This window comes from Lucilia sericata, unplaced genomic scaffold (assembly GCF_015586225.1).
Source record: "Lucilia sericata isolate MDLA Ls3-8-SP2 unplaced genomic scaffold, ASM1558622v1 Contig000056F_arrow, whole genome shotgun sequence".
Lineage (NCBI taxonomy): Eukaryota > Metazoa > Arthropoda > Insecta > Diptera > Calliphoridae > Lucilia > Lucilia sericata.
The window spans coordinates 513,591-529,813 of NW_023994092.1; the positions used below are offsets into that span (position 1 = coordinate 513,591).

The 16,223-nt window shown below is 30.1% G+C and overlaps 1 protein-coding gene across 4 annotated transcripts in view; it reads right to left on the minus strand.

Annotated features, from left to right (window-relative positions):
- Positions 1-16,223, minus strand: part of LOC119616088 (Down syndrome cell adhesion molecule-like protein 1) — a 351,308-nt gene that overhangs the window by 177,617 nt on the left and 157,468 nt on the right. For all 4 annotated transcript variants that reach the window (XM_037972250.1, XM_037972251.1, XM_037972252.1 and 1 more), the window contains one exon: positions 14,890-15,088. In XM_037972250.1, the coding sequence (XP_037828178.1) occupies positions 14,890-15,088 (199 nt within the window). The remainder of the gene's footprint in view (positions 1-14,889; positions 15,089-16,223) is intronic.

Below are 16,223 nucleotides of genomic sequence, written 5' to 3' on the forward strand. Positions count from 1 at the left end.
TAGAGGGTCCACATACGAAAATCAATTAAACGCATATATTTCTTTGAATAATAAGGCTATCGGGATGAAGTACGACTTGAATATGTTTTGTGAGCATATAAATCATTCTACCAAATTTTTTCCGGATTGATCCATATATTGTAGTAGCTCCTATATAAGGTCCACTTCAAAAAAATCACTTAAACGCACATATTTCATCATCAAATAAAGGTATCTTGATAAAATTCGACACAAATATGTTTTGTGTAAGGTCATAGATCCTATACATATAAAGTCCACTTCCGAAAATCACCTAAACGCAAATATTTCATTAATTAATAAATCTATTGTAGTAATCATTATACTAAATCATTATACTAAATTTTTTCTTTATCGGTTGATAATTGGTCACAACTCCCATATAAGGTACATTTGCGAAAATTACTCAAATGCACTTGATAATCAAAGTTATCGGGATAAAATTCGACATAAATGTTTATTTTGTATATATAAATCATTCTACGGATTTTTTTCTTCCGGATCGGTCCATAGGTTGTCTTAGCTCCCATATAAGGTATACTTCTGAAAATCACTTAATATCACTTAATTCGTAATTAAATGATTATATCCGGATAAAATTCAAAATGAGTATGTTCTGTGTACAGATATATCATTATATTAAAATGTTTTCAAACTGGCCTATTAATATAAATTTTTCTCGACCTAATTAAAATTAGTTTGACATATGCATAAATGTTAGTACCCTCAATAAGGAAACAAAAATTTCGCCAAGTTATCTAAAAATTAGATAGTTAAATGGGTCTCAATGAAAAGTAGCTTGCTGGTGGAGGGTATATAAGATTCGGCAGAGCCGAATATAGCACTCTAACTTGTTTTTCATGAAAAGGAGCGTACAACAGGCCTAATAGTGGTCTAGGTGTATTTTGTCAGATTTAATGTAGTATACATCCTCCTACCAAGCTAACCTAATATAAATAATTTGATAAGTTGACATTGTTTGAATATAAGCTATCAGCATTCCACAGAATATTTTTTTATGTATATCTTAAAACAAGTAGTCGTATAATGAATGAATGGTTATGTAGATATATTTTTGAACTTTTATTGCAAAAAATAAACATTTTCATTTAAGTTAAAAAAAACTGTTAAACATGCGTTCAACAACAAATTGACTATAGGAATTATTAACTAAAAACCACTTGAGATTGCATTTAAATTACAGCCAAGAAACATTACCCTGAGACAATTCATTTAAAATTTAAATGTTTTTCCATGACCACCGGTTTGGACTAAATTTTCTAGACGCGTAAAATCATATTTACATTTTGGAACCTCTAGCAACAATATAGATTTGAAAGATTTTATTACTTCACTTGAAACACATCAAACTTGAAACACATCAAAGGATGGGTAGAAATATATTTTTCTCTCGGATTCTAATAGTGAAATATCATTATCATTTTGACTAATTATATTAAACCCTCTAGCTCCTCTCGCGTTTCCTCTATAGTGCTTTCAACAGGAGGAGGGCTAGCCATGCCCCTCGTCCTATATTTTAATAAGGTCACAAAATATATACCAATATTTCTATGTATTATGTTGTGATAAAATCAATATACTCCTCATCTTTTTTGATGGTGGTTACTAGAGCCCTGCATGAGTAACTCTATTTGCTACACACAATGAGTGACTCATTGCTTTGCACTCAACTCATTGTTTGTTTAGAATAGTATTTACAAAGTTTTGTTATACTCAAACGTTGTGAGTACTATCAAGTGAATGTGCAACTACATTCAAATCGAACGAGTAAACAATTTGTTTATGTTAAAACAATACAAAATAGATTGTTTGAATCGAATGAATCGATTCAAACTTTTTCTTGAATAAATGGTGAAAATTTTGAATGCTGTTAAAACTAGTTCCTGTGGCCCGAATTCGCTGAAATTTGGTAGTCTTGAGTACAATTGATGACAAGATAATATTATGTTCGAATATTCGAAATTAAGTTCGAAAATTCGAAGTTATGTTCGAAAAATTTTTTATGCTTTTAAATTATTCTTTGAGTCCAAAAAACTAAAAAAAAAATTTCGAAAATTCGAACTCATGTTCGAAAAAAATTTAAAGCTGATAAAACCAGTTTCCGTGGACCAAATTGGCTGAAATTTGGCAGTGTTAAGTACAGTTGATGACGCTACTATATTATCTTCGACTATTCGAAATTAAGTTCGAAAATTCGAAGTAATATTCAAAAAATCTGTTAATTTGTCGAACTTAAAAATTGTTTTGCTTTCACTCGATTCACTCACTGTATACTACTTGAATTGAATCACACAAACACTCTCATTACTTGTTTCGTTTGAATTGAGTATTGACTAACATTCCTTATTTTCAAATATACTATTCATTTCATTCATAAAACAATGAGTGAGTCAAACACAGTGTTTGAAAAAAATCAAATGTTTTAATTTATTATTTAAGTCACTCATGCAGGGCTCTAGTGGTTACACAAATATACATATACCCTGCGAAATTTCTTATAAATCCAAATATTCTGTAAGTATTTGGAAATTTCTAAAATATATGAATTCTGCCCGAAATTAATATAAAAACGTTAGTTAATAAGTGTTGAGTTGACTTCTAAGTATAAATTAATTAATTGTTTTTATCTTTTTATTTATAAATTAATTTTTATCTACAGCTGCTAACACAACATACATACAAGTAATTAATTTAAACTTTAAACATAAAAATTTACATGACTTTTAATTAGCACTTTTGTATTTTAATAATTATTCTCATTTACATATTTACAATTCCAGTGTTGCAGAAATGTTTGCATTTAATAATAATTTCGAAAGAAAATGTGTTAGTAGGGTTGTTCATTGATGTAGAAAAAAATTAGATTTTTCTGAATGGTAATATCAGGCGAAATATTATGAGTAAATTGTTTGCATCAAAAGTAGATAAATGTTTTTGTAGGAACATCAGTTACAAAATTTTGTTTCAAAATGTTTATTTTTTTCAATAATAATAAATATTACAAAACTTACTCCTGTGTTAAGCTTTTTTAGGACTATATAACTTTTGTACCTCCCGAAATTTTTTTCAATTATTGGACCACTCTAATTCAGCTTATTAAAACGTCCTTATTTGTTTAGCATTGAAGTAAATTTCTATTGAATTTTTATACATATTTATAATAGTTAACATCATTATTACGTTTAACGTGTATTTTAATAAACTTTAATAAACTTACTTATAAGTATATAGTTTACTATAACGTAACAAATTTAAAACTATGTAAGAGATTAAAACTATTTGACAAGGTTGGCAACCGAAATGAATAACGGTATCGGTAACGGTATTAATAAAAAATGTATTAAATCTAATAAAAAGTTAAAACAAAAACGTAAGAGTGTTATACATATTCAACGAATCTTGTACCGTCAGCAACTCATCGTAATAAGGTTTAATATAGGGTTCAACAAAAGAACTATTATCACTATTTGTATATAAATTTATCATAATGAATTCATGAGTGCCCCTTTTGCATTTTCAATAAAGCAATAGGCTCCTCCATTTGAACCCTATAACGTTGAACAGATCATCTTAAAATGGACACAGATTAGTATTGTATACTTTCGCGGGTCTACAACATTTTCTTATTTATTAAATCAAAAAAAAAAAATAACACTGCAAGAATAATTGGAGTACATGATCGATTTAGGTAATCCCAAAACTACTTCCCTGTAGACATTATTGGACAACATGATAGCACCATGAGGCTGATTATATACTTCGATAAGTTTAGCAAAGGATTACTTTTAGGATTAGTCTGACGTAATGCATGCAATGACCTCACCTAGAACATCACAATGATAAATGAAATATGTTTTTATACCCACCATCACCAAATGGGGTGTATACTGATTTTGTCATTCGAACATATTCGAAATATTGGCCATAGACCCACAAATATATTCTGGGTCCTTATTAAATTCTGAGCCGATCTAGCCATGTCCGTCCGTCTGTCTGCCTGTTGAAAACACGATAGAGTCCGAACGGAATGAGCTAGAGGGTTAAAATTTTCTACAAAATATTTTCTATAGGTAAGGTTTGTTTGGTATTGAAAATGGGCCATATCGGTCCACGTTTTGACCCTACCCCCCATATAAGGTCCCTTTTAGAAAATGACTTTAACGCTCATTACTAGTTTACAAAAAAGAGTACAACGATGAAATTTGGCATAAGTTTCTTATGAGCCAAAAATATCTCCACCGAATTTTATGTGGATCGGTCCATAATTAAACCTACCCCCATATAAGGTCCCCTTCAGAAAATGACTTTAACGCTCATTACTAGAGTAAAAATACGAGTACAACGATGAAATTTGACATAAATAAGTTTCTTACGAGCCAAAACCTCTCCACCAAATTTTATTTGGATCGGTCCATAATTGACCCTACCCCCTTATAAGGTCCCCTTCAGAAAATTTTTCTAACTCACTATCGGCTTAAAAGTACGAGTATTGAGATGAAATTTAACATAAGTAAGTTTATTATAAGCCAAAACCTCTCTACTGACTTTTATGAGAATCTGCATATGATTGATCACCATATAAAATCCCCTTCAGAGTGACTTTAAAGCTCATTACTGGCTTAAAAATACGAGTAAAGCGATGAAATCGGTCCATAATTGACCGTACCCTCATATAGAGTCCCTTTCAGATAATTACTTTAAAGATCATTTCTAGCTTAAAATATGAGTACAGTTATGAAATATGATTTAGGATTTTTTATAGGAACTCAAATCTTCCAACCGAATTTCATGCGGAAAGTTTCGGTAACATACCCTACCCGCCCAATAAGCCTGCCTTAAAAAAAATACTTTAACGTTAATTACTGACATAAAATGCGAGTACAGCGATGATATTCGATGTAAACATGTTTATATGAACCAAAATCGGTCAAAAAATTTCTTGAAATAATTTGATCAGCGATCATGATGTTAGGGGAGCATTTCTTTTATGGCATACGATTTGATGGTGGGTATATGAGATTCGGCACAGCCAAATATAACACACTTGTTCTTTATATATATGGATTATTTTTGAACCAGTCCTAGTCTATTGAGGAGTAATCTTTATACGCGTATTTGGAGTTGTTTCAATTTCTACTTTAATGCAAATAGAAGCATGATATCGGTATTGAAACTGGTATAATAATGGTATTGATTCGGTATTGATATCGTTATCATAACGGTATTGTACTGGTATGATACCGGTATAGTGGTAAACGGTATTTGAATAACGGTGTCGGTATTAATAACCGTATTGATTGCCATCCTTGCTATTTACGTATGAAAACGTGAACTTAGAAATAAATACATAAACATACATAAATATGGATTTTTTATATACATATGTATGTATATTTAAGAGGAATTGAACTTGAAAATCACTTGACCATTTTTTTCTATTCAAGTAAAATTTAAAACATATAATATTACATTGGAATAATTTCTGGAATACAAAACAAGTTTTAAAGAATTGTTCATACCAAATATGTTTAATAAACTTTTGATAAATGAATATGAATGATGTTTAAAGGCTTGAATATAACCAAGCGTTTTTAAAAATTTTTATACAAAAAGAAACGTTGGCATTGGAAATCAAAAGTAAAATTTATTTTATTTTCTCTACGGTTTTTTAAATTTCTCATATTTTTTCTCTTTAGCGATTTTAAAATATTTCAGGATGTCTCCCCGGGGCATGTTTCTATGATGAAATGTTCCATCATGGTGTATTGCAATCCCGGGGTAAAGAGGTGCTTGCAGTACCTCTAGTCTGACGGGACTATAAGCTGGTGATGTCACTTCACTCCTCGGCTAGTCCTTGGTATGATTTGACATGGGGTTTAAAAAGAGAACCACATAATCTGGTACTACGGGTGGCCAGTTGCCCGCAGGACTATGTTTTGACTGGTCAATTGGTTGAGGTTCCTTCGGGATCCACGTAGTGGCTGTAGTTTAAACCCAAATTCGCGGGGAGGATAAGTGGCGGTTAAATGACTGATGTAAGGTTATTGACTTTACCTTCAATATAAGCCGAAACAACAGATATCCCAAAGAGGAGGGACTGTGGGATTAAGCGTTGGAAATGAGTTGGTGTTAATTGTAAGCCACCCGTTTACCTAGAATAAGTGTGTCGTATGTTTTTCTCTTATGAATGTGGATGAATGAGAAGTGTGCTGGGTTGAATGATGACGGATGAAAGGTATCATATAAAAATGATACCATTGAATTTTCCTTCCTTGTCCAGATGTGTTCAGAGTAAACTCTGTTCATATCAGAATTACCACAGTGTGTCACTGTGAGTAAGAACAAAGTCTCGGCTTATTTGATGGATTGCCGACTCAACAGAGGCCATTGTAAACGGATGTGATGTTTTACATCATGGAAGTTAAGCGACGGGGCTGCAATGGTCAGAGATTAGATAGCTCAATTGTAGTGGTGAGTCGTCACAAAGCTCATTCAGTGGTTGAAAAAGACCACCACGTAAAGCATTTCGTCATTAATTTCAGGATGCACTAAGAAAGGTGAAATCGTTAAGGCAGCTGATTTTTATTTGTTTATTAAAAAAGTGTATGGGTTGTGTCAAAATAAATTAATTTATTTTTATTCTGAAAAAAATAAATTTGTGCATAAAAAACTCCAACGCCCTTACATAATTCAAAATTCTCGCAATGGCGTTAAACGTCGACGCCACCGCCCTTGTTATATCCAAGCCTTAAAATAAAAATAAAATTTGCGAACTAATTTTAAAGCAAATTAGTTGGGGATATTTCCGAAAGATTGAAGAAATAGCTATCTAAACTATTTGGAACAATTTTTGCTACATATGAACATTAGGTAATAAGTTACCTAAATAGAAAAAAACACAGGTTTTGCAAAACTGTTAAACTTTGACCCACTATAACTCAGAGAGTTCTTGACCTATATTGTTGAAAAATTGTCTTAAATTCCTCGCGGCATCCCAAATTCATATACATACATATGTAAATAAGTCAGTATAAGTTCCATATTATGCGATTCTTTTATTAAAGCATTTTGTTTAATAATTTTTTTCTATGGAAATAAAAAAACATTCATTGAGAAAAAAATAGCAGTATTTCTGTTCGCTTTGATTCAATTATTTTGGTAATTGAAACCAATTTTTAATTTTTTCGATGTAACTGCAAAAGTTCTGAGTTTCTTTCCAATTAATGTACAATAATTTAATATGATTTTTTTTTTTTTTTTTTTGGAATGTTACAAAAATTCGAATTTAATTTATCATTTGTAATGCATAATAACAAATTCTGTGAATGATACACCTGGAAAATCTCAAATGTCAATTTATTGTTTTATTTAAATATTTGAATACAAAATGAATGATTGTCGCGGTTGAAGAATGTTTAAAATATCCAAGTTTAAATCTCACATAGGAATTGAAAAAAAAAAAAAACATATTATGCATTAAATATTTGATTTGATTTGCAACATTGTTTCAAATAATTTAGTTTATTTTATTACAATTGAGGTTTGCATATTTTATTTATTTATTTTTATAATTTTTTGTTTTGTATTGCAACGACCACATAAACAATTTTTTGAAAATGAAAGAAAAACGATAATATCTATAGGCAACATTAAATATTAATATTCAAACCAATCACAGCGGTATGGATTTATTTTTACAAAAATGTTGTAGAAGTGAAAATTAAAATAAAATATATAGTATAGTCGTTTATGTGATACCCCCTACAAGTAACGTTATAAAGGACCTCGATATATGAGGAATTGATAATTAATAAGACCAATTACTCTTTTGTTAATCTATATTTTTATCAGATTGTGTAATTTAAAATAAAATTTAATCAATTATGAAATTATGGTTAAACGATTAGTGAGACATCCGAATATGATTCTGAGATATCCTTTAAGCTTGGTGTAGGACCACTATTGTTAATGTTACCAACATTAGGCCATATATATGTAGGGTATTGTTATCAGTGGAATTTAAAAAAACTGTTAATTTTCCTGAGTTTTAATGTCTGATATGATTTTACCTGAATTATAATCAGTTGTGTGCTTGTTAATTTAATATTACTTTCTTTATTCTTGCTGCTAATATGATAAATACTATTGTATTCGCCATTTCTTTTTCCATTTAAATTTATTTTATTCATTTTTTTTTATTTTTCTTGTTAACAAAAGAGTTTAAAACCACATGATGTCATTTTTTACCCACTTCATCATCATGATCATCATCACTACTACAACAAGTACTTTTTCCCACAAAAATAACATATAAAAAACGAAATAAAAAACATAAAAATTCAATTTGTTAAAAAATAACGAGAAAGAAAACAAACAAAAACAATATTTAAAATAAACATTTTGTTATAAAAACGTATATCATCAACATCTCCATCACCATCATCTTCATCATCTTGAATATGGTTGTAGTCAATGTCGCTGTGACAGCCACCACCACCAGCTGTCATCTTAATTGTCAACTAGACATTTTACGAAAACTTGGTAACAACAAACACTGTGTATGTAAGTGAATGTGAAGAAAAACATCAACAACAAAGCCAAGTTAATCATATCAAACAAATGAGGCGCTGTTGTTGTTTAGTTTATTTTTTTTTTTTTTAATAGATTTTTCGTACCCGACATTGCCCGGATGGTTAATGTTTGTAGACTTTTGTTTTTATTAACACAAAATTTTCGTTTTTATGAAAAGTTTCGAAAAGTGGATTTCGAAAACATAAATTTTGTATCTAATTCACGCCATGTACCTTTAATATACCCATCCCATTTTTATACCCACCATCAAAAAAGATGGGAGGTATATTGTTTTTGTCATTCCGTTCGTAACATATCGAAATATTGTTCATATACCCACAAAAGTATATATACTCTGGGTCCTTATTTATTTCAAAGACGATCTAGCCATGTTCGACCGCCTGTCTGTTGAAAACACGATAGAGTCCGAATAAGATGAGCTAAGGAGCTGAAATTTTGCATAAATATTTCTTATTGATGCTGTTTATTTGGTATTGAAAATGGGCCATATCGGTCCATGTTTTTGCATAGCCCCCATACAAGTGGCCTCACGATAAAGATTGAAAATTGTCATAGCTGGTTTAAAAACATTTGTATGTCAATGAAATTTAACATAATCAAGTCTTATGTGAACCATAATCACCCTACCCATATAAGGTCCCTCTCAGAAAACGACTATAACGCTCATAACTTGCTTGAAAATGATAGAAATGCAACGAAATTTAAGGGGAACTAAAATCTCTCTGACAAATTTTATGGAGATCGGCCCCCCATATAAGGTTCCTCTCAGAAAATAACTCATAACTTGCTTCAAAATTCCAGTAAATCAACGAAAGTCAACACAAACCAGTTTTAGAGGAACATAAATCTCTCTACTTAATTTTATAATGATCGGTCCGTCATTGACCCAACCTTCTATATATACTCCCCTTCATAAATGGCTTTAACACTTATAACTTGCTTAAAAATGATAGTAAAGCAACGAAATTCGACGTAAACAAGTTTAAGGGGAACTAAAATCTCTCTGTCAAATTTTATGAAGATCGGTTCCTAATTGACCCTACCCAAGATATAAATCTTTTCATAAAATGACTATAACGCTCATAACTTGCTCCAAAATTGTAGTAAATCCACGTAAACAAGTTTTCGGGGAACTGAAATCTCTCTGGCAAATTTTACGGAGATTATGGACATAATTGACCTTACCCCCATATAGGATTCCTGTCCAAAAATTACTTTAAAGTTCATAATGTGCTTCAAAATTCTAGTATATCAACGAAATTGGCATAAACATATTTTATAGCAACTGAAATCTATCTGCCAAATATAAAGAGGCTCGGACCATAATTGATTCTTCTATAGGATCTAGAATCTTGTTGTCAAATATTATGAGCATGAGGCCATATTGGACCAAAGCCTTCATATAAGTCGTAGGTGACATTGATATTAGAGATAACAAGGTTTTTGAAACCAAAATCTTTGTATAATCTTAAGAGGATCGATCCAAAACTCTCCATTTACAGGAAACCAATACATTAATACATACATACAATACATCACCCTGACTATATTTTTTTTGATGGTGGATATATAAGATTCGGCACAACCGAAAATAACACTCTTACTTGTTATCCTTTAATTTCAGAACTGCCAAAAAGATGTATGCTCTTTGCAAGCCTAAGTGTCAATCAATCAAATTTAAATCTTTTCTTGTGGATGCCCTAGGTATCTGTAGCAACAGATGAGATCAATTTATAGAGTTGTATTGATATTAATTTCATTAAAATCGGTAGACTAATTTACACATAATTAACATACAAACAATCTTAGAAAGAAATGTATAATATATATTAGGATAATACGATTGTTTGTCTTTTCTTGTCCCTTTTATCTTTTTAGGCATTTAGTACTCTTCCCCTCCTTTCATTAGAGACTCTCTTTCTGTTTATTCAACATTTATTCTTCATCTTTCATTTTTTAGTTTTGGCGTTTGTGTATCTGTTTTTGGAGGTCACACTCTGTAGTCTGTTTATGTATTTTTAATGGTCCTTCTGACTGTCAGTTTGCCTGCTTTCCTGCAGCAGGGTATGTGTGTGTGTATGTATGTAAGTGAACTTGTCAGCTCGAGTTTTTGTTTTGGTCTTATTTGGGCATTTTTTACTCGAGTTGCTGTCCACATTCATCATCATCATCATGATTCGTACAAGCATGTGTTTTGAATGCTTTTTTCATCATCGTCATCAACATTTATACAATTTCGCGTGTGAGCGCCTCAAGGCCGTCGCCAACAACCGCTTAGTAGTATGATGAACGTACAACAGGAAAAACACTGCAGAACAACAACAAGCATACGCCACCAAGCATTTTTGTTTTTGCGAAGCGTGACATTGTTTTCATCACTTTACTCTGGCAGTTTCTTTAACAATTCAGTCAGTCAACTTAAATAAACCAAAGTTTAAATCTTTTATGTAGTTGTTTTTTTTGCTTCTTTCGTTTTTGTTTCTGTTTTAGTTGTTGACGCAGTTGTTTTTTAAGCCTTTTAGTTGTTTGCTTTCATGTTGGCAAACAACGTTTAACACCTTGTTTCACCGGCTCTTCGTCACTTTAACTGTTGTTCATAAATAATTCCAGTAGAGCACGAACTGCGATTGTTTCTACTTTTTTTTATTTTAATTGGAAACGCCTGCTCGAACATTATTTAACCACTTGGCATTAAAAATTGATTAAGAGAACGCTGTCAGTCAATTATTTAAATGCTTAATGATTAATTAATGAATTAGAATAACACATAATGGGTGTTATTGTTTTAGATTAGAATTTATATCGCACAAATCATCACAGTAATGAGGATATAATATGTTTAAGGAGATCTGTAATGCCCAAAAATAATATTTTTACAGACAGATAAAAATATAATTTTAGGAACTTTAAAAATATCATTATGAGGGACCGGTCGTCAAAATTTAAGTGTTCTCTTTGCCACATGGAATTTGTTAAAGTTTTATTTTAACACACATACATATCGTCACCTGAAATGCAAAAAGGCTTAACAACCAAAAATTTAAAAATCGACTTTTTGATTGAAAATGGTCCATTACACCGAAATACATGTTGTCGCAAGTTTTTAGAACTTTATAGTCAAAAACACCATTTTTATTAACCTGAAATTCAAAAGGGCGTAACAACAAATTAGTCATTTCTACAAGACAGAATGTCCTAAAAAGCAACACAATAGACAATGTCTGGTGTCATATTTATATTCAAACATGTTTATTGATGATAGAATATAGCACGCGGAAGAAAGATACATTTTTATAGCAACAATAATTTTAATTTTATTTAGTTTTTTGTCTCTCCTGTAAAATTTTGAATAGTGTTGTTACGCCCTTTTACATTTCAGGTGACGATATGTGCATATATGCGGGATTTCATATCAAGTGACCCAACTTTTGAAACTGATGTCTTTCTTTTGGGATGATCGGTGATAGTTTATACACATTTTTTCACAGGATCACTCAAGAACTTTCTGAGTTACAGTTGGTCAAAGTTTGTATGCTACTACCGGATTCGGATTCGGATTAGGGATAATTTGAATAAATATTTCTGTCCAACTTTTAAACCATGAACATATGTTTATGGGCGGTAGGGTCAATTATAGACCGATTGTAGTAAAATTTGGATAGATAGATACATAGATTTCGGTCCGTATAACACTTACTTATTTGGAATTACATCGCTGTTCTCGTGTTTTTAGTTCAGTCAAGAGTGTTTATATCGATTTTCATCATTGTACAGTCATTTTCTGAAGGACACTTTATATGGGGGTAAGGTCAATTATGGACCGATCCACATTAAATTTCGTAGAAAGATTTTGGCTTATTTGTGTAAATTTTCATCGCTTTTCTAGTATTTTTAAGCCAGTAATGAAAGTTAAATCCTTTTTCTGAGGGAGACCTTATATGAAGAGTAGAGTCAATTATGGACCGATTGTCATAAAATTTTCTAGAGAGATTTTAACTCCTAAGAAACATGCTTATGTCGAATTTCATCGTTCGAAACTTACTTATGTCGAATTTCAGTGCTTGACTCATATTTTTAAGCCAGTAATGGGCGTTAAAGTAATTTTTTGAAGGAAACCTTTTATGCGAGGTAGGGTCAATTATGGACCGATTGTCATAAAATATGTAGGAGAGATTTAAGATCATATCAAACTTATTTAAGTGGAATTTCACCGCTATACTCACTTTTTTAAAACAGGTTTGACTGTTAAGGCTGTCGGACCGATATTGCCTACTTCAGGACGCTATCGTGTCGAAAACGGACATATTTTTTTTACAAAATTGTTTTCCAACAAACTACTAAATAAAGCTGCCCAGCAAAAACTTTTGAAATGTAAAGGGTTAAAATTTATAATTTACTTACACAATAGCGTTTAAGGTTATTATTTTAACACGGGGATGACATTGGAGGCAAATACTTAACATACTCGCTTGCAATTAGGGAGTTAAGTAAGTAGTTTTGTTTCTGAGAAAATAATAGTTCCTCCGATAATAAGTCCACTGCGTCTTAGTTTTCACAAAAAAAATATATTTTTTTCGTTTGTTTTACAAAAAAAGTTCGAAAGCAGTATTTCAAGGCTTAAAAGTAAGTACTTATATAATATATTATTTGTAAGTCATTACTAGACTCCTTCTAAGTAATGCAAAGTTATATAGTAGTCATTGAAATGTAAGCTGTTGAGTCATTACCATGTTTTTACTGGGTACAGACATCTGAGAAATATTCAGCCTCTTAATTTAATGTATTTGCCAGAGGCATTTTGATTTTTAAATAGAGCATCATACATACATACATACATACATACATACATACATACATACATACATACATACATACATACATACATACATACATACATACATACATACATACATACATACATACATACATACATACATACATACATACATACATACATACATACATACATACATACATACATACATACATACATACACAACTACATACATACATACATACATACATACATAAAATACATACATACATACATACATACATACATAACATACATACGATACATACATACATACATACATACATACATCAACATACATACATACATACATACATACATACTACATACATAACATACATACATTACATACATACATACATACATACATACATACACTACATACATACATACTACAATAATAACATACATACATACATACATACATCAAAATAACATACAGACATACATACATACATACATACATACATACATACAAGACATACATCATACATCCAAAACAAAATAACATACATACATACATACAGACATACATAACATCATACATACATACATCATACATACATACATACATACATACATACATACATACATACATACAATACATACATACATACATACATACATACATACATATGTATGTACGTATTTTTATTAAAATAGTCAAATAGTTATTGATTGCATAATTTATTGATTATAATCCCTTTCGGCAATTGAATAACAAAATGAAAAATTGTACTTATTTATGTGGAAAAAATGTTTTTTACACTAACTTCAAAAAATATTTAATATTATAAATGTATATGTATGTACATTAGAGTTATAACCAAACTATGGCCCTATCACTACGTTGTAGCCTATCTAAATAATAACGAATATATTTCTCTCGGATAATTTTCTAAAATTTTCTAAAATCATTCACAAACTAATTTACATGTTCTAAATTTGAATGATTGATAAACCGCAGCCCTGATGTTTATTTCAAAACTATATAAGTTGTGTTTTGTTGCTATCAATGAGTGTTAACGCTTAAAGTTAGCAACAAAACGAACATTACCTGACTTGGCATCACTCCACAGAAAAAATCTGCTAAATCTTGAAATTATTTACATTTTCTTAAAAAAGGTTTTTTTATTTGATATTTTTTTTTGATTTAAATTTTATTTTAAAATATTTTTTTATTGTTTGACATAAACACATTAATATTTGTATTTTTATTTTTGAATTGGTAGCACTTTTATCGACGTTAAAATTAACTTGTATAATTTTACACGTTAACTCCTAACGTTTATAAATTTTAAATTTATATGAAATTGCCCTTGAACGTTAGCAACAAAACACAACTATAATTTTATATTCAACATTTTCAAATTAATTTAAAGTAAATTCGTAAACTTTAAAGCATTTCACGCGGTATATTTTATTATAAACAATTCTTGACTTACCTGTAATTTGAATTTAATTGAACGTCTCCAATGGCAACATTCTCAAATTGTGTCGGACAACATGTCCAACGTGCCCAATAGAATGTGAAATCTTTTGAATCGTAGTGCTCAGTAAATCGACATTTAAGTATTAAATCTGCCCCTTCACGTGTATCAATGGATTCATCAGCCTTCGTAAATGACATGGAAAATGATACAACTGCAAAATTAAGAAGAAAATGTATAAAAAACTTATTTAATTTTTCAAAAACAAATTTTACAGGAAATTTAAGATGTTAACTGTTTCTAAGAAGTTTTATTTCTTTTAAATAAAAATTAAAAAACAATAATATTTGTAGAAATTTAGGAGAATTCAAAATTTACCATAAGTAAATTTACAGGAAATCAAAACATTAAAAAATTATTAAACAAAGTATAACAAGTAGTCCGACTCTCATATATAGGAAATTACTCTCTCACATCTACGAGTGTCGTATGAATTTGACTCTCTTGTGAGAAATTTATACTTGTCAAAACACTCAAATGTTTAACTTACATTTTTGGACAATTTTAAGGATTGTACGCGAAATTACGGTTGTGCAAAAAAAATCTGTATTTTTTTTAAATAATTTTATCTCACTTTTCACACAAAATTTTGTTTAATTTTCCTAAACTAAAAAAAATATTTTTTCTAATTACACCGTGATACAAAAGTGAAGAAAAATAAAATGCAGGCGTTCTCATATACCAATTCTATTTCGTTATAGTCCATAAAGTACGAATATATTTTTAGTTTTCCCCTATCACTTCGTTAACTTACTTTTTAAGAGCAAAATATGCGAAAAAGAGCCATTTTTGAAGTTTTAAATTTGAAAAATCATAAGTTTAGTAGTTTTCATCCGATTTTCAAATTCGATATTTTTTTAATGATACAAGTGTTGCCTTTTAATCCAATAAAAGAAATACAAAATTTATGGTCAAATGTCTGAGTTACGGTCGTTTAAGTAAAAAAACTCACACTTTTTTAAAAAAATTATCATTTTCATCATGCTCTACTTTGGTCATGAGGCAGTGAGTTCATCTATTATTACTTTCCTGAAGAATCACATAAAGGAAGGTTTCTAAAACTTGTTATTTCATAAAAATCTATGAAAAACTGGATGATTTATGCCAATTTTTCTAATAGCATGTTCCTCGAATTTTTGGTTTTCTCCATACAAATTAATTTTTGTATAAAAATGTTTATAAACATTTTTTAAACTTGTTACAAAGAAAACCAGAAACATGAACGTTTTTGTATGGAAGAAATATGCAATATTTTTATAAAACTTAGCACAACTCATAACCTTTTTCAT